Source organism: Oryctolagus cuniculus, chromosome 9 (genome assembly GCF_964237555.1).
Source record: "Oryctolagus cuniculus chromosome 9, mOryCun1.1, whole genome shotgun sequence".
Classification (NCBI taxonomy): Eukaryota; Metazoa; Chordata; class Mammalia; order Lagomorpha; family Leporidae; genus Oryctolagus; species Oryctolagus cuniculus.
The window spans coordinates 3424360-3442933 of NC_091440.1; the positions used below are offsets into that span (position 1 = coordinate 3424360).

An 18574-nucleotide genomic window follows, 5' to 3' on the forward strand; every position below is an offset into this window, starting at 1 on the left:
GAGTAAGATTCCTGCCTGTTGGATCTGTGAAATACGAGGGGAGTGAGAAACCTGCTCATTGGGAGAACACGTGCACCTGTGTGCGGCAGCTCCCTCATCAGCCAGCTCCTCCAGGGTGGACTTGCTTAGCTTCCGAGCAAACCTAGCAAAGGCACAGCACCCAGGGCACGGACGAAGCTGACTTCAAGGCTGGCACGTGAGCTGGTGAGGTGTGGGTTAACCAGCAGCTGCACCTGCACAGAAAGGACTTCTGCTGGGTTGTGATGGCTTGCATCACTTTTTGCTTTGGGGGAGGGGCGGCCCGGGCAGCACTATCACCTCCCCCCTCCTCTCCCCCCATCAGATTCTCCCCACTCCCTGTGCTTGCTGCTGGGTCAGACTCCTCTCTGCACCCAGGCCCAGGCCCCGTGGAGGGTTAGTCACTCGCTGGCGGTGCCCCCAGCCTCCTGAGCTCACTGCTCTCTGCCTAGCACATGATTTGTTTGTCCATTCATCCCTCCTGCTGCCTGCCAGGTCCCCAGAGAGACAGCCAGGCTCACAGAGACACTTAATTAGTGTTGGGTGAATGAACAATTGCGTCAGAGACGGGAGTTGTGCAATCCTGTGTGCCTGTTATTTCCAATAACACACTTCTCAGAACAGCGTTCATGGAAACCCTAATTTCTGTCCAACTTCAGGTACGAGGAGAGACTGTTACGAAGGGGCTTACGCTGACAAACCAAGTATGACACATCTCACGGGTACATTTTGAACTTTGCCAAAATGTGCTGCCTTTGACTTACGGATGAGAAGCTAACTTCACTATAATGAACACAGCGCAAAAATGCATCTGTACAACGTTATGAGGAGAGCCTCGGAGTCCTCAGAAAACACTGCCTACAAGAAAAGTTCTTTGCACCCAAAGGAACTTAGGTTTTCATTCCACTTCCCGGTGGACATACTCTTGTACGCCATGTTTCCATCATGTCTGTGTTGAGTGCATACGACACGGCAAGTCTGCTCCAGAGAGAAGATTCAGACAAGATAGTCAAGGAGGGCCGGCGCCGTGGCTCACTGGTTAACCCTCCGCCTGTGGCGCTGGCATCCCATGTGGGCGCTGGGTTCTAGTCCCAGCTGCTCCTCTTCCAGTCCAGCTCTCTGCTGTGGCCAGGGAGGGCAGTGGAGGATGGCCCAAGTGCTTGGGCCCTGCACCCCATGGGAGACCAGGAGGAAGCACCTGGTTCCTGGCTTTGGATCGGCGCAGTGCCAGCCGCAGCGGCCATTTGGGGAGTGAGCCAGCAGAAGGAAGACCTTTCTCTCTGTCTCTCTCTCTCACTGTTTATAACTCTACCTGTCAAATAAAAAATTAAAAAAAAAAAGACAGTCAAGGAAAGAAACAGAACATGGTATCCACATTCAACCACAGAGCAAGTGCACTGCTGTGGCTACACGTGTACGCCAAGTCTATGGACAAAGGAGCTGGTACAGCCATTTTCCAGAAGTCATGTGCTCATCAGGTGTCAAGGGACGGGCAGTGTGGATCAATACAGATGGTCACACAGGGAGGTGAGAGCCACCCTGGAACGCCTGCTTTCCCAATTTCTCTGAGAGCGGCCACTTAGCTACCCTATGTCGTTATTTAATCCCCAGTCCTATCTGGAGCATTTAGTACCCATTTCTCAGATGAGCAAACTGGCCTTTGGGGGGTTTGTTAGCAACAGGCACGTAAGGAGCTGTGTAGCTGCACTGAGCGCTCGCTACTTCCAGGCCGTGGCTTTATAAGCCAGGCCGTCTTCATTCCCCACAAAGAGCCCTCCTGAGGGGTCTACTGTCACTTCCTCTTGATCCCTCACGGGCTGGGAAAGACTAAGTCCCCTCCAGCGCCCCACCCAGGAGGCGCAGACCAGGAGTCAGTGCACCAGTGTGTTAGCAGGGTATGGGAGAAACTGTGCAGCTCTGCACAGGGCCCCCGGTAGGGAGCTCCCAGCAGGGACAGAGATGGAGCCACTCCCTCCTGGCCCAGCCACCACTGCCCCCGACTTTGCGAAAGTCAATCTGATTTCCGACTGGTGCCCCTAGCTCAGTCATGGTGTGCAGAGCAGTGTAAACATTTATTAGCCTGTAAAATGTCTCATGTTTTTCAGGCACAAAGGTAGTGAAAAAAATAGTAAGACCTTCCTACAGCCTTTCTTGACTGCAACTGTGTTTACTGGGTGAGGGCTTGGAGGAAAAGGCCTGGCTAAGAAGACAGGATCAGGCCAGGGCAGCCTTCCCATGGCCTCATTATCTGGTACTCTAAAGTCCTCGAGTCCCCCTCACCCACGAGGTCTCCTCTCGCTCCCCCTCACCCACGAGGTCTCCTCTCGCTCCCCCTCACCCACGATGCTTGGTAAGTTTATTTGCCAGGCAAAGGAACTTGGGTTTCTCCACATGTGACATGGGGTGGGCTGAATAATAAGCCAGCTTCAGTTGTTCTTGTGAAGCAGGGTTGACGAAGCTTTTTAAACTCTTCTTCCTTCCCACTGAGAGAAACGAGGGTAATTGTGTGACATGTTTCTAGATGCAAAAAGTTCAGTATTGTCACTTGGCAGAAAAGCCTTTAGAGTCATAGCTGACTGCTACGATTTTCTGTGATAATGGAACGCTCCAGTTCTGGGGCCGCTGAGTACTGGAAAGAAGACTAATAACTTAGGATCTGAACTTTAAATGGCGTTTAATTTAAACATTTAGGCTGCCTTGAGTTGAGATGGCTGCCTGTGGCTGGTGGTTACGGTATCTGCACAGGCCTAGGATGCACTGGACTTGTGTGGTGCTGGGGGAGATGTCTTCAGTGTCATCGTTATCTTACGAGGCCACCATCTCTCCCACCAAATGGGCCCAGAGCCACTGCTAACAGCTGGCGTAGCCTACCTGGGGGTAGCTGCCTTTTCTGTCATAGATGAGATTCCCAGAGCATTAAGGGACTCAGTCCCCTTCAGCCCCTTCTGACTCCTGATAAAAACCTCACCAGAAAACACACTCGACAGCCGAGCAACAAGTCGGCTGCATCCCCAGCACTGGCAGTGGTGGTGGGCACTGAGTCATCCGTGTTAGGAATGGGGCATTAGAAGGAAAAGCAAACGATGAAGAAGGTAAACAGGAAAGGATGTGTCTTCTTCCTGCCCCTTTCCAGCCTCCCAAAGATGTGCTCGCGGGGCTGGGACTCAGAGGGGAAGCAGCTCCAAGGTAAATTCCAAGAAACAAAATCTCCCATAAAAATCTGGCAGGTGTATGACGTCACATGCTGGATTCTGGACCGTAACACAGAACTGGCAGAATTCCACACCTGAGCTCTTGCACCCTCTTCATTAATCCATTTTTTTTCTCTGTCACTTTGTATTTGTAGATATGCTCATCCTTTGCTATCCATGAGGATTGGTTCCAGGACCCCTGTCAGGCACCAAAATCCATAGTGTTCCAGTCTTATAGAAAACTGCCTAATATTTGCATGAAGCCACACATTCGTATGCTTTAAAGAATTGCTAGATTACAGTTAATACCTAATACAATATAAATCCTATGTAAGTAGCCATTATAGTGTATGGCTTGGAGAATAATACCCAGTTAGTTTTAGAATATTTTGATCCATGGTTGGGTGAACCCGTGGATGTGAAAACCTCAGATGCAGAGGGTTGACTACATCTTTTAAATCTCCTATAGCTCTTGATGGATCTTTCTTTTGTCATCAACTCTTGTTTTCCCTCCTCTGCTCCTAGGAGGCAGCTCAAGCTCCATTTTGAGCCCAACTTTCTCCTCGCTACTTTGTCTCCTAGTTGGCCGCTGCTTACTCCAGTGTACACGCTGGCTTGGGGCTCCTCTGTACACACCCGTGGTTCTCACTCTCACTGGTGCTGCCTTCGGTTCTGAGGCTTTCCTGGTCTTAGTCCCCATCCTCCGCCTCTCCCGGCAAAGCATTCCCAATGCAGGAATGTGGCTCCTTCCACCTCCCCAGGGAGCGCACTGTGATTTGTTTAGAATGTAGGCTGTTTCCGGTTTGTGTGGTTCACCGGGAGAACACCCCGTTTTCTGGAGGACCCTGTTCTCACTTCCTGTGTGCAGGCTGACGTCCTCCTGGAAGATTCCGCCCTGGTTGGTCACCCTGTTCCAGCTTGCCATGTCCACATCACCAGGGCTGCACATACACACTGGACTCTCCCCCCAACCTCGTGGATTTCTACTGTCCCTTCAGCTAAGTGTTATGCTAGGAGAGCAGCCTTTTGACTCCAAGTTCTACAGATCCACTTCTCCTTCTTTTTTTATTTATTTATTTTTTAATTTTTTTTTTGACAGGCAGAGTGGACAGTGAGAGAGAGAGACAGAGAAAGGTCTTCCTTTGCCGTTGGTTCACCCTTCAATGGCCGCCGCGGCTGGTGCGCTGCGGCCAGCGCATCTCGCCAATCCAATGGCAGGAGCCAGGTACTTCTCCTGGTCTCCCATGGGGTGCAGGGCCCAAGCACTTGGGCCATCCTCCACTGCCTTCCCGGGCCACAGCAGAGAGCTGGCCTGGAAGAGGGGTAACTGGGACAGAATCCGGCGCCCCGACCGGGACTAGAACCGGGTGTGCCGGCGCCGCTAGGTGGAGGATTAGCCTAGTGAGCCGCGGCGCCGGCCCACTTCTTCTTACAGCCAGAGGTGAGAGCCTTGCAAAGGTGACCCAGGTCCTGCTGCTCTCGGCCTCTGCCCCGTGATCTGTCCACCGGGTTCTCAGTCGTCCTTTCCCACGGTTGGGATGGTTGTTCTGATGTGCTTTTGTGGTTCGGTTCAGTCGTTACAGAAGGAACTGTGTTAGATTCAGGTCCTACTTTCTAATGAGGACTACACTGCCATTTCATATAGAATTCCAACCCCAAGCCTGCACTGTAACCCTGGCCCTATTTATTTCTGTCTCAAGCAATGATCTTCCAAAATACTCTATGTATTTACTTTTTTATCATCTCTTATCACCGGAAAGTGAATTCCATAATGGAAGAAGATACATAGGAGGCTGCTTCAAAAACTGTGTGGAAATGTGGAAATAAAAGATACTGCTTTTGGTGCGGGCGTGTTTATCTCGGCGCATATCCGTGGCTGGATGCTGCAGCTCTGGTGTGGTTTGGGCACCCCCACTGGCTCATGTGTTGGCAGTTTGGTGTCTAGGGTGGCAGTACTGGGAGGTGGTGGGAGGCTTAGAGCTGGAGCCACTGTGACATCCTCACGTCAACAAGAGAGCGCTCTTAAAAAAGAGTATTTCCTGTGGTACCCTGCTTGGGTCACTAGCAAATGTTATTCTGAAATTCTGCACTGGCCCCACCCCGCTCTCTGCTTTCCTGTATTCAGACAGGAGCCCTTACTCCCTCACAGGCCACCTCCACTGCCTCCCCTCCACCCTCTGACACGGCCACCTCCACTGCCCCTCCACCCTCTGACACGGCCACCTCCACTGCCGCCCCTCCACCCTCTGACACGGCCACCTCCACTGCTGCACCTCCACCCTCTGACACGGCCACCTCCACTGCTGCCTCCACACTCTGACATGGCCACATCCACTGCCTCCACTTCCACCCTCTGACACAGCCACCTCCACTGCCCCTCCACCCTCTGACACGGCCACCTCCACTGCCACCTCCACCCTCTGACATGGCCACCTCCACTGCCGCCCCCTCCACCCTCTGACACGGCCACCTCCACTGCCTCGCCTCCACCCTCTGACATGGCCACCTCCACTGCCTCCCCTCCACCCTCTGACACGGCCACCTCCACTGCCTCCCCTCCACCCTCTGACACGGCCACCTCCACTGCCACCTCCACCCTCTGACACGGCCACCTCCACTGCCGCCCCCTCCACCCTCTGACACGGCCACCTCCACTGCCTCCCCTCCACCCTCTGACACGGCCACCTCCACTGCCTCCCCTCCACCCTCTGACACGACCACCTCCACTGCCACCTCCACCCTCTGACACAGCCACCTCCACTGCCGCCCCCTCCACCCTCTGACACGGCCACCTCCACTGCCTCCCCTCCACCCTCTGACACGGCCACCTCCACTGCTGCCTCCACCCTCTGACACAGTCAGCTCCAATGCCCCCTCCACCCTCTGACACAGCCACCTCCACTGCCTCGCCTCCACCCTCTGACACGGCCACCTCCACTGCCGCCCCCTCTACCCTCTGACACGGCCACCTCCACTGCCTCCCCTCCACCCTCTGACACGGCCACCTCCACTGCCTCCCCTCCACCCTCTGACACGGCCACCTCCACTGCCACCTCCACCCTCTGACACGGCCACCTCCACTGCCTCCCCCTCCACCCTCTGACACGGCCACCTCCACTGCCGCCCCTCCACCCTCTGACACGGCCACCTCCACTGCCCCTCCACCCTCTGACACGGCCACCTCCACTGCCTCCCCTCCACCCTCTGACACGGCCACCTCCACTGCCTCCCCTCCACCCTCTGACACGGCCACCTCCACTGCCACCTCCACCCTCTGACATGGCCACCTCCACTGCCTCCCCCTCCACCCTCTGACACGGCCACCTCCACTGCCGCCCCTCCACCCTCTGACACGGCCACCTCCACTGCTGCCCCTCCACCCTCTGACACGGCCACCTCCACTGCTGCCCCTCCACCCTCTGACACGGCCACCTCCACTGCTGCCTCCACACTCTGACATGGCCACATCCACTGCCTCCACTTCCACCCTCTGACACGGCCACCTCCACTGCCCCTCCACCCTCTGACACGGCCACCTCCACTGCCCCTCCACCCTCTGACACGGCCACCTCCACTGCCACCTCCACCCTCTGACATGGCCACCTCCACTGCCGCCCCCTCCACCCTCTGACACGGCCACCTCCACCGCCTCCCCTCCACCCTCTGACATGGCCACCTCCACTGCCTCGCCTCCACCCTCTGACACGGCCACCTCCACTGCCACCTCCACCCTCTGACACGGCCACCTCCACTGCCTCCCCTCCACCCTCTGACACGGCCACCTCCACTGCCTCCCCTCCACCCTCTGACACGGCCACCTCCACTGCCTCCCCTCCACCCTCTGACACGGCCACCTCCACTGCCTCCCCTCCACCCTCTGACACGGCCACCTCCACTGCCGCCCCCTCCACCCTCTGACACGGCCACCTCCACTGCCTCCCCTCCACCCTCTGACACGGCCACCTCCACTGCCTCCCCTCCACCCTCTGACACGGCCACCTCCACTGCCTCCCCTCCACCCTCTGACACGGCCACCTCCACTGCCTCCCCTCCACCCTCTGACACGGCCACCTCCACTGCCGCCCCCTCCACCCTCTGACACGGCCACCTCCACTGCCTCCCCTCCACCCTCTGACACGGCCACCTCCACTGCCGCCCCCTCCACCCTCTGACACGGCCACCTCCACTGCCACCTCCACCCTCTGACACGGCCACCTCCACTGCCTCCCCTCCACCCTCTGACACGGCCACCTCCACTGCCTCCCCTCCACCCTCTGACACGGCCACCTCCACTGCTGCCCCTCCACCCTCTGACACGGCCACCTCCACTGCTGCCCCTCCACCCTCTGACACGGCCACCTCCACTGCTGCCTCCACACTCTGACATGGCCACATCCACTGCCTCCACTTCCACCCTCTGACACGGCCACCTCCACTGCCCCTCCACCCTCTGACACGGCCACCTCCACTGCCACCTCCACCCTCTGACATGGCCACCTCCACTGCCGCCCCCTCCACCCTCTGACACGGCCACCTCCACTGCCGCCCCCTCCACCCTCTGACACGGCCACCTCCACTGCCTCCCCTCCACCCTCTGACATGGCCACCTCCACTGCCTCCCCTCCACCCTCTGACACGGCCACCTCCACTGCCTCCCCTCCACCCTCTGACACGGCCACCTCCACTGCCTCGCCTCCACCCTCTGACACGGCCACCTCCACTGCCACCTCCACCCTCTGACACGGCCACCTCCACTGCCGCCCCCTCCACCCTCTGACACGGCCACCTCCACTGCCTCCCCTCCACCCTCTGACACGGCCACCTCCACTGCCTCCCCTCCACCCTCTGACACGGCCACCTCCACTGCCTCCCCTCCACCCTCTGACACGGCCACCTCCACTGCCTCCCCTCCACCCTCTGACACGGCCACCTCCACTGCCGCCCCCTCCACCCTCTGACACGGCCACCTCCACTGCCTCCCCTCCACCCTCTGACACGGCCACCTCCACTGCCGCCCCCTCTACCCTCTGACACGGCCACCTCCACGGCCTCCCCCTCCACCCTCTGACACGACCACCTCCACCGCCTCCCCTCCACCCTCTGACACGGCCACCTCCACTGCCGCCCCCTCCACCCTCTGACACGGCCACCTCCACTGCTGCCTCCACCCTCTGACACGACCCCGAAGGCCTTCTCCAGAGCTGACCCGATGCCACTGCGCCTCCGAAACCGTGCTCTTCCAAAGTAGCCTGTCTTGGGTATTTTGCTGCATAGCCATGTGCAAGTATACACACGGACATTCACATATACAAGTCTACATACATACACACACATATACACACACGTGCATAAATACATAACATGCAAGCCCATGATACACAATACACATATGCCTGTGTACACAAACTCATAATCACAGTGCATAGACAAGTGTGTATGAATGAGGGTACTTCAAGTGTGCAAAATGGAACTTATAGGTTATTTACGCAGATACTTTTCATCCTGGGGAACATGCACATTATAAACGTGGATTGTGAGGTTATTTGCGGAGATTGAACGCCACGCTTTCCACACGGTGCCCGCGTGAAGTACCCTGCGGAGGTGCAGAACAGGGCCCCACACGCGGCAGATGGCCCGTGAGTTCTGTCAATCCGCGCGCACTGGCAGGAAGCCCTTCCTCTGCTCCCAGGACCCTAAGAATTACTAACTCAGCCGCCGCCACTGCACTGCAGGGATGGTTCCCGGGAGAGCTGGCAGGAAGAGAAGCAGCTCTCCCTGGGGGCCAGGCAGGTGCAGCGGCGTCGGGGCGCTGGGCGGCGGGGGGCGGAATCCGTGGCCTTCACTTTCTAATCCCGAGTAAAAGCTGACCCGTCCAGGACTCCTGACCCGGGCTGGCCCTGGCCTGGGGCTGCTCCCGGGTGCGTGCGGGCACGCGCAGCCTCAGGGCTGCAGCGCTTACAGCGCGCACACAGGACCCGCGTGCAGCGACAGCCAGCTGCGGGCAGGCCCTTGCCCGCTCCAGGACTTACTCCCACTCCCCGCGGGGCGCGCTCACCCTGGGCTGCATCCCGCGCCGCCGCCAGGCAGGCGCTCACCGCCTCGTAGGAGGCGCTCAGCCGCGTGCTGGGGTCCCGCTTGGGCTTGGGCGGAGGCTGCTTCCGGGGCGATGGGAGGCCGCTGCTGTCTTCCGCACTGGACACGGAGTGGAGCGACAGGGACCGCACGGACGCCGCGGCCTGGGCGCGCCGGGGCCCGGCCTTGTCTTCGGCCCTGAGAGCGAGACAGAAGCGGATGCCAGATGTGTTAGCCTGGGGGTGCGGGGGTCCCCTCCTCCTGCACGGGCAGTACCCGTGCATTTTTCACACTCTGGCTATTGAGCAGATCAGAACACCCACATTTCTAGCTGAATGATGACTTCTGGGAAGTGCGTCTTAGGCAGACACCCACGCTGCAAACCCTGGAAGTTCATGGCCACGTCCCTTTGCTAAAGGACTCCAGGTTTCGTTTCAGCGCCCGCCCGCATCCTCATTTAAATCCACTGGCGACTGTTTAAGGCCTTGCAGGGGATTCCTCCCCACTCTGCTCAGTCCCCTGCTTGCCCAGGACCCCCAGCCAAGGGCACGCTGGCGTCCCTTAAATAAACAGACAACTGCTCCTTCCCCGCATTTTAGCTCAGGCAAATAAAGACAAAACCAAATTAAATTAACACTTCTCCAGTTTAAAGGTCTCTTCTGGCTCCCCACGGCAGCAGAATCAGGCCCCCGGAAGACGCCGTGCCTTTGCGGCACAAGGCGTTGGTGAACATTCGCCTTGATCTTATCCTCTTCCAGGGCCAAGGCACCTGCAAGGCGAGGTTGACCACGAGGAAGAGCCAGGAGCGGGGGTAGCAAATGACTCGCTGAACACAAGAGCGCACGGCACTCCGGGGATAATTTGTTTTCCCTGTAATGTTTAATTACAGTTTTCCGTAGAAAGGGAATTTTTTCAGTATTTAATCACTGCGATATTTGAAGCTAATTAGCCAGAGACACGTTGCCGGTTCCACTTTAACAAAAAATCATTCGGTAAAGGGGATTTGTTTTCAGGGAGAAACAGCAGACGGTCAGGGTCCACGGAAAAACGGCCCTGGATGAAAACGGGAGGGAGCCCAGTCCCTGCCCTCGCACCCTCATCCACACAGAGGGGGTGGCAGACGGCAGAAGGCCAGGGCATCCTCCTGGTTCTATTTCAGGCTCAGCATCCGCAGTGAGCTCTCCAATGCAAAGCTTTTCCCAGAGCTTTCCTTGCTGGCAAAGAAAACGGGGCCGTTTACGCAGGGAAATACAATACACGCGCTCTGTGCACGGCGCCCATCACTCCCGTGTCTTCTGGGCCGAGTCTCGAGTCTCTGGCCACATGTCCACAAGTTTCCGTGAGCCAGCCTCACAGACGTGACACCTGCATGAAAAGGTCCACGGCCCAGCTGCGAAGCTCTGTGGAGGACGGGGACATCTGATGCCTTCAAACTTTGAGTGCCCTAGGGACACTTAGGCAGGACCAAAGTCGTATTTACGGCGGTCTCTAAGCCGTGAGCAGGACGCACAGGGAATGCACCCTGCTACGCTGCCGCTGCTACGGGTCTCAGATCGCAGACGGGGCCCGCCTGTTCCTGTAACTACTGTCAGATTGGATGGAGCTCTGCATTAGGGCTGAGGGAACCTTCAGGACCCTGCGGGATCAATCACAAAGGTAATGAAAGCTGCACACAGCCTGCCCTTACCTCTGGATCCCTTCCTCAGGCCTGCTCCTGGCCTCCGCCTTCTCTCTATGGAGGGGGCCGTTCATTTCCCTCCGCAGCCGGTCATTCTCCCGGGCGATGTCGGAGGCATTCTGGATGACCAGGGCGTCGTAGGTTCTCAGCGCCATGTCCTCGGTGTTCTGCAGGAAGCTTCTGATGGACGTCTGCTCTCGCTGCTGCGTGCACATTTTCTGAAGCACGCGCTGGCGTGCAAGAAATCCTCGTATAACTTCATAAAAGAACAGTTCTGGGTCAGTGACCGGGGCACAGGGGAAAAGCCCAGACCCGCAGACAAAACCCACAGCCGACTTACAGCTCAGCAGCTGCAAAGTGAGCTCTGGTTAACCCAGAAGAAGCATTTACCAAAACGTGATTTGAATCGGATAAGGACATACGTAAATTCAGCAGGGATCACACGATGGCCAGCTTGACCCACACGAGGTCCCACAGCAGAAGCTCACACGGACCTTTTGGTAGCACAGGATGGATAGGGGTCATGGCAAAGCACCTGCTGTAAACCCTGGAGACTTTGACTTTGGGGTGTGGCTGCAACGGCCCCATCGGGTGACCTCCTAAAATACCAGATTAGTAAGAGGCTTCCAGGGCTGATGGAGTTAGTCTCTGAATATATCCTGCAATACCGTGTTCAGTGTGTATGTGATTTAGGTCCCGGAGAGAGGAGCACTGCCTTGAAGACTCTGGAAAGAAAACTACTTCAGATTTCTGCTACTCTAGAAAGGAGTGCTAGAAAAATGTGGAAAAAGTGGAGGGAGGAAGTTAGTGAAAATTCTTTTAATATACTTTTTAATAAAGATTTATTTATTTGAGAGAGTTACAGAGAGAGACAGAGAGGGAAAGAGAGAGAAAGAGAGAGAGAGAGAGAGATCTTCCATCTGCTAGTTCACTCCCTGCAATGATTGCAACAGCAAGGGCTGGGCCAGGTGGACGCCAGGAGCTTCATCTGGGTCTCCTATGTAGGGGGCAGGGACCCAAACACTTGGGCCGTCTTCCGCTGCTTTCCCCAGGCCATCAGCAGGGAGCTGGACTGGAGGTGGAGCAGCCGGGACTTGAACCGGTGCCCACGTGGGTTCCGGCGCTGCAGGAGTTTCCCTACTCACCACAATGCCAGCCCCAAGGATGTTGTGAGATCACTGAGACATGAATAAGGAATATAAGAAATTAAGATAAAGATTAAACGATCACCATTTTAAGGCACTTCTGTGTCAGGCACTTAAATTTTATCATTTAGTGCTGAAATGCAGTGATAAAATATACCGTCATCTCCATTTTGGACATAAGGATGATTTGTTTTGGAGGCCTAAGAAAATTCTTCAAGAGGTGGGTGTTTGGTGTAGCTGTTAGGTGCTGCCATGTGTGACAGTTGCCTGGGTTCAAGTCCTGGCTCCGTCCCTGATTCCAGCCTCCTGATAATGAGACAGCAGGTGATGGCTTAGTAGTTGGGTCTCTGCCACTGAAGTGGACCTGGACTGAGTTCTGGGCCCCTGGCTACAGCCTGGTGCAGCCCCGGCTGTTATAGGCAGGTAGGCAGTGACCCAGTAGGCAGGAGAAAACCGTCTGCCTGTTTCGGGCTTTCAGATAATTAAAAAATAATCTGTAATAGCAGAAGAGCAAATTCATCAAAGTTAAGTGCAGCCAATGAAGGACAGAACCAGGGTTCGTTCCTTCTGCACTCAGGAGGCCACACAGCACTCCTGCCGCCTGCGGTGGTGTCTCACGGGGTGACTGGCACCTCTCCTAGGGCACATCACTGATGGGAAGTCCCAGGGAGACAAATCAGCAAGCGGTGGGCATGGGGTGGAAGTGGAGTGAAAGGCAGTTGGCTCCTAGTCCCTGCGTCTGGGCATGACGCGTGCCAGGGCTTGTTCTCCCAGAAGCCGCTCACGGGTGCAAGGTGCAGGCTACCTTCCAGTTCTCAGCTCTAAGGTTAGAGGAGTTGTTCTGACCACGGAAGACGCATAATTTCATGGAAACCACTTTTATCTGTGTCTCTGGGGGAGAGGCCCATAAAACATAAGCTCTAAGATATCCCATGGCTATAAACGAACAACTATGTGGGTCACCTTTGACCTCTGCACTAATGCCCTGACCTGATTAGATGGTGGAAAGCAAAATACAACCATTCTGGAAAAGGAGCCAGACATCTTAAAGGCATACGGCTTATTTATTTATTTTTTTAAGCTCACAATACCAAATGTTGAGTTACTTTGAAATGTAGTCGTATTCAGTTAACTGCCAAACAGTCACACTGAACTAATCTAAAGGGAAAACAGTCAAACAATAAAGGGTACAATCAGACTTCCAGGAATGCAGAATGTGGAGCAAACTGAAGAAATAATAGGTGTGTGACAGACACATGGAGACAGACAGAGGCAGATCTCCCTGGACTGCCCCGTTCTTTCATCCACTCCTTCTCGTTGCATTAAAAAAAAAAAATCGAGATACCGACTTTTGCAAGGGTGAAGGTGAGAGGACATTCAAGATTCTTTTTAAGATGTATTTATTTATTTGAAAGGCAGAAACACAGAGAGAGAGAGGACAGAGAAAAAGAGAGAGAGAGAGAGGGAGAGAGAGAGAGAGAATCTTCTGTCTGCTGGCTCACTCCCAAATGATTGCAATAGCTAGGGCTGGGCTAGGCCAAACCCAGGAGCCAGGAGCCTCCTCCAAGTCTCCCACGTGGGTGCAGGGGCCCAAACACTAGGGCCGTCTTCTGCTGCTTTCCCAGGTGCATTAGCAGGGAGCTGGATTGGAAGTGGAGCAGCCGGGACTTGAACTGGCGCCCGTGTGGGATGCTGGCACTGAGGGTGGAAGCTTAACCCTCTGCATCACAGCGCCAGCCCCACAAGATGCTTATTCTGTTGGAATTGGGGAGGGGTCAGGTGGCTATGCCAGACCTCTGCCAGCGGCCACGGCAGAGCTGTTCACTGTGCTCAGCCCCGCATCCGAGGGCTGTGTTTTCTCCCACTTCAGACGCACAGCCGAAGATGTTTTCCGAACGTGATGCCAGTTACTAACAACCGGTATCTCTCATCAGGGAAAACTAATAAAAACAAGCGGGCCACAGCTGGGAGCCGGTATCTGTGGTCTCTCCAGCAATTCCAGTACGCAGTTTCCATGACAGCTACCACGTCAAGGTCTTCTTCGCAACCGTTGTTCATCCAGGGTAAAATGAACAAATATAGTCACAGAGAAAATTTCTGCTAGGAATAATTTAAAATTAAAATGATTACATTTAAAACGAAAAGTTACAGCTTTCTTTCCCTAGTACATTTACAAAAGAAAAAATAGAACTCTGTAAAAACTGGAATCGACTCCAAATTATATAAATTTTGAGTAAACTTAATAGCAAAAATAAAATTACCAAAATGCATTGTGGGCACTATTCTAAGAGATGTAAAAATAAAAATCAATAATTAGTACTTTGCATTTAAGAGCCTGTAATTTTTAAAATGCTTTTATGTCCATTATTTCAATTATGCAGTATTAAATTATGCGCTTTTTCTTGGGGCCGTATTTTTAGACTAGGCTCACTTTTTATCTTTGCAAAGGTGAACTGCTAATTAGGGTTCTGATCATTTCTTCAGCTCCAGGTCAACAGCTACAGCAACTCAATCTCTGTCACTAACCAGAAGAGAGATCTCTAACAGGCTCCCCTGATGCAAGACTGGACACAAAGTCAGGAAGGCTTCCCAGGGAATTTGTGCTACCCGTGCTGTGCACCGGCAACATCATAGTATACATGCCTCTTCCTGTCCCAGGACAGCTGCGCTGTCAGTCCACGTGGGAGGGAGGTCCCGGGTACAGCCTGGAACTCTGCACTTTCAACCAGCGCCCGGGCCGTGCTGGGGCTGCAGCTCCTCTCCTGCAGGCTGCTGGCCACCACGTGATGGGGGCCCGCCGCAGAGTTCACACAGAGGCAGACCTCATGAGCCCCACCGAGGAGGTGGACAGAGGCTGCAACAAATTAAACTCATTTCTAGCTCCCACCAGGCCCCGTGCTACACTACGTTTCAGACATAGCAGACGCCAAGGCCACTGAAAAGTAGCAGATAGAGAATTCTCCCCGTTACCTTCCTGTAGGAACACGTAATTACTGAACTATAGGTAAGACATCAGAAAATGTGTCTCTGAAGCACACACACATTATGTGAAGCAGTAATGTTTTGAAACATATATCTGTTCTGGGGGCTGGCGCCGTGGTGCAGCAGCTTAATCCTGACCTGCTGTAATGGTGTCTCATATGGGCGCCGGTTCAAGTCTCAGCTGCTTCTGATGCAGCTTTTGGTCCAGGGAGCTTCTGGTCCAGCTCCCAGCTGATGCTCCTGCGAAGGCAGCAGAGGATGGCCCAAGTGGGAGCCCCGGATGAAGCTCCTGGCTCCTGGCTTCAGACTTGCCCAGCACTGGCTGTTGAGGTCATTTGGGGAATGGAATGGAATGGAATGGAATGGAATGGAATGGAATGGAATGGAAGATCTCTCTCTCTCTCTCCTCTCCTCTTGAATAAATAAATAAATAAATAAATAAATAAATAAATCGTTAAAAAATACATCTATTTTGGGCCAGTGCTGTGGCGCAGTAGGTTAATCCTCTGGCTGCAGTGCTGGCATCCCATATGGGCACCGGTTCTAGTCCCGGTTACTCCTCTTCTGATCCAGCTCTCTGCTATGGTCTGGGAAAGCAGTAGTAGATGGCCTAAATGCTTGGGCCCCTACACCCATGTGGTAGACCCAGAAGAATCTCCTGGTTCCTGGCTTCAGATTGGCACAGCTCTGGCTGTTGTGGCCATTTGGGGAGTGAACCAGTGGACAGAAGACCTTTCTCTCTGTCTCTCCCTCTCACTGTCTGTAACTCTACCTCTCAAATAAATAAAATCTTAAAAAAAAAGTCCATTTACAATAGTCACTTGCATTTTCACAGGAAAAAAATCCTAAATGGAATTTCTCCCAAAGTTAAATGAAATAGATGAGCTTTCCAAATAGTATCATCACTCCATAAGAAAAAAATCAAGAAACTTCCATGGCTCATATAGGATTACAGAGAATGCCGTTTGACTGACTTGCTTGTTCCGGTTCTCCAGACCCTGGGGACAGTGGCACGGGCATAGGACTGGCATAGGAACTTGGTGCCGTTGCTGTACCCACGTGCCAGCCAGGAGTTTTGCCCACTGCAGATTCACAGGTACAATCTTACCGCCCCCTGCTTCTTAAAACAACATCCTGAATATTTGCAAGGTGGGGGATGCATAAGAAAAAAGACAGGCATATTCCCTCCAGAAATACGAATGACTACCGGATACAGGACGGGCAGTGTCTCCAAATGCTGAGTCAGAGACAGGCACCCAGCAAAGGAAGCCAGAGCACTCCCAACACACCCCAGGCCCTTTCCCTAGGGGGCGCTGTGGAGCGGACAGCGTGGCCGGCTCTGATGCACAGCCCCCTGACCTTTAGCCTGGGAGCTGTGTGTTCCCAGCTCCAGGTATTGCAGCCACATGCAAGTTACCTTTCTGGCAGGTTACGATCTTCCTCTGCAGCTGCAGGCACAGGTCGCTGAGCTGGTCTGCATGCCAGCGCTTCAGAAACACTTTGTGGGTCCCCATCTGAAATGCAAACAGCAGGCAAACCGTAAGCGACGACGTGAAGACGCCCAAATGACGCTGGGAAAATAGTCAGCCAAGAGCTCTTTGCAGCAGAGGATCGGGAGCAACAAGCTGGCACCATTGAGCCCAGGGCCTCTCCTCTAAGGGCGAGAGTTCACCCCGATCCGCGGATCCTCCAGGCTTCCTTCTGATCAGCAGGGCAGCTGTGTGCACACACTGTCAGCAGGTCCTACTCACTACTGGTGTGGCGCTAGCACCCCACGGTGCACCGGAGATTGACACTCTTCTCCAGAGGATAAAACCAACACAGGGGCTTGTGCTGTGGCAGAGGGGGTAAAGCCGCCACCTGCAGTGCCAGCATCGCACATGGGTGCCGGTTCAAGTCCCAGCGGCTCCACTTCCCATCGAGCTCTCGGCCGTGGCCTGGGAAAGCAGTAGAAGATGGCCCAACTCACTGGGCCCCTGCACCCGCGTGGAGGACCTGGAAGAAACTCCTGGCTCCTGGCTTCAGATGGGCGCAGCTCTGGCCATTGCGGCCAACTGAGGAGTGAACCAGCGGATGGAAGACCTCTCTCTCTCTCTCTCTCTCTCTGTGTGTGTGTAACTCTTTCAAATAAATAAATATATCTTAAAAAAAGAAAACCACCATGGGATTGAAGTTTGAACTTGCATGCTGTGGAGCCCGGCCCTCAGCTCCCTGGTGACCCCTTTCCTCCACTCAGAGCAGGGGGCAGGGTCTTCAGAAGGACAAACCAGCACCAGCGCAGCAGTGACACCTGTGGCCTGCGTGGAGGAGGCTTGCCACTGGGCGCTGGGAGGCTCCCAGGCCAGATGCACCTGCCCAGGGTTTGCCCTGAGACGTCTCCAGAGCCTTTTCATGGGGACACTGAGTTCACACTGACACACTTTGTTGCTTCCTCCTTTTTTTTTTTTTTTTTTTTTTGGACAGGCAGAGTAGACAGTGAGAGAGAGAGAGAGAGAGACAGAGAGAAAGGTCTTCCTTTGCTGTTGGTTCACCCCCCAATGGCCACCGCGGCCAGCGCGCTGTAGCTGGTGCACCGCACCTATCTGAAGGCAGGAACCAGGTGCTTCTCCTGGTCTCCCATGGGATGCAGGGCCCAAGCACTTGGGCCATCCTCCACTGCACTCCCGGGCCACAGCAGAGAGCTGGCCTGGAAGAGGGGCAACCGGGACAGAATGCGGCGCCCCTACTGGGACTAGAATGGAGGATTAGCCTACTGAGCCACAGCGCCGGTTGCCTCCTCCCTTTCCACCTAACTGCCTTAGCCGGCACCCACAGGCATCAGGAGACACCCAGTCTTGTTGGAACTGTGGTCAACACTGTGTACTGTTGGCAGCACAGGGCTCATCAGTCACACGAACGGAGCCAGCCCTCAGCCACTGGGCTCCTGCATGGACCCCCACCTGGCCTCTCCCGGTTCCCATTCCCACCCGTGGCGGGAGATGCCAGTGGGCAGCCGCCGAGAGCGGTCGCGATTCCCCCGTTGCCATTCTGGCTCCTGTGCTGGGCTCCAGAATTCCCTGCGTCTTCTTGTTCCTTCCCAAATGCCGATTATTTAGGCAGCCGGCAGGCAGGATGTGCAGTTGGCCCTGGAGTGAGCTCTGGAGAAGCAATCTGTGAGACAGGCATCGGGAGGGAGGGAGACGCCACCTCGTGTTCATCCCTGCCCCCTGGGGGACAAACCACCCTGTAGGCAGGAGGGCGGCTGGTGCTGCCACGCCTCGTGGGGTCAGTGTTTATCACTGGGGGGTCTGCCTCTGGAGGGGAGAGGGCTTCGTGGGGAGAGGACCTGTGCCAGGGAAGTAGGGGAACTAGGTTCTGGCTCCTCTCCCTCAACAGGTGCAGGCTCTGCCAGGGAGGCGGACGGGACAATGCAGACACATTCCAGTGACGGTCCCAACAGCCGCCCACAAGCCAAAGCAGATTTATCTCAGGGGACACAACGGATGACC

The 18574-nt window shown here is 55.1% G+C and overlaps 1 protein-coding gene across 7 annotated transcripts in view; it reads right to left on the reverse strand.

Annotated features, from left to right (window-relative positions):
• MYO16 (myosin XVI) overlaps nt 1–18574 on the reverse strand; it is a 697134-nt gene that overhangs the window by 75725 nt on the left and 602835 nt on the right. For all 7 annotated transcript variants that reach the window (XM_070048580.1, XM_051849982.2, XM_051849978.2 and 4 more), the window contains 3 exons: nt 16504–16600; nt 10969–11215; nt 9265–9479 (listed from right to left, as the gene is read on the reverse strand). In XM_070048580.1, coding sequence (XP_069904681.1) covers nt 9265–9479; nt 10969–11215; nt 16504–16600 — 559 coding nt within the window. The remainder of the gene's footprint in view (nt 1–9264; nt 9480–10968; nt 11216–16503; nt 16601–18574) is intronic.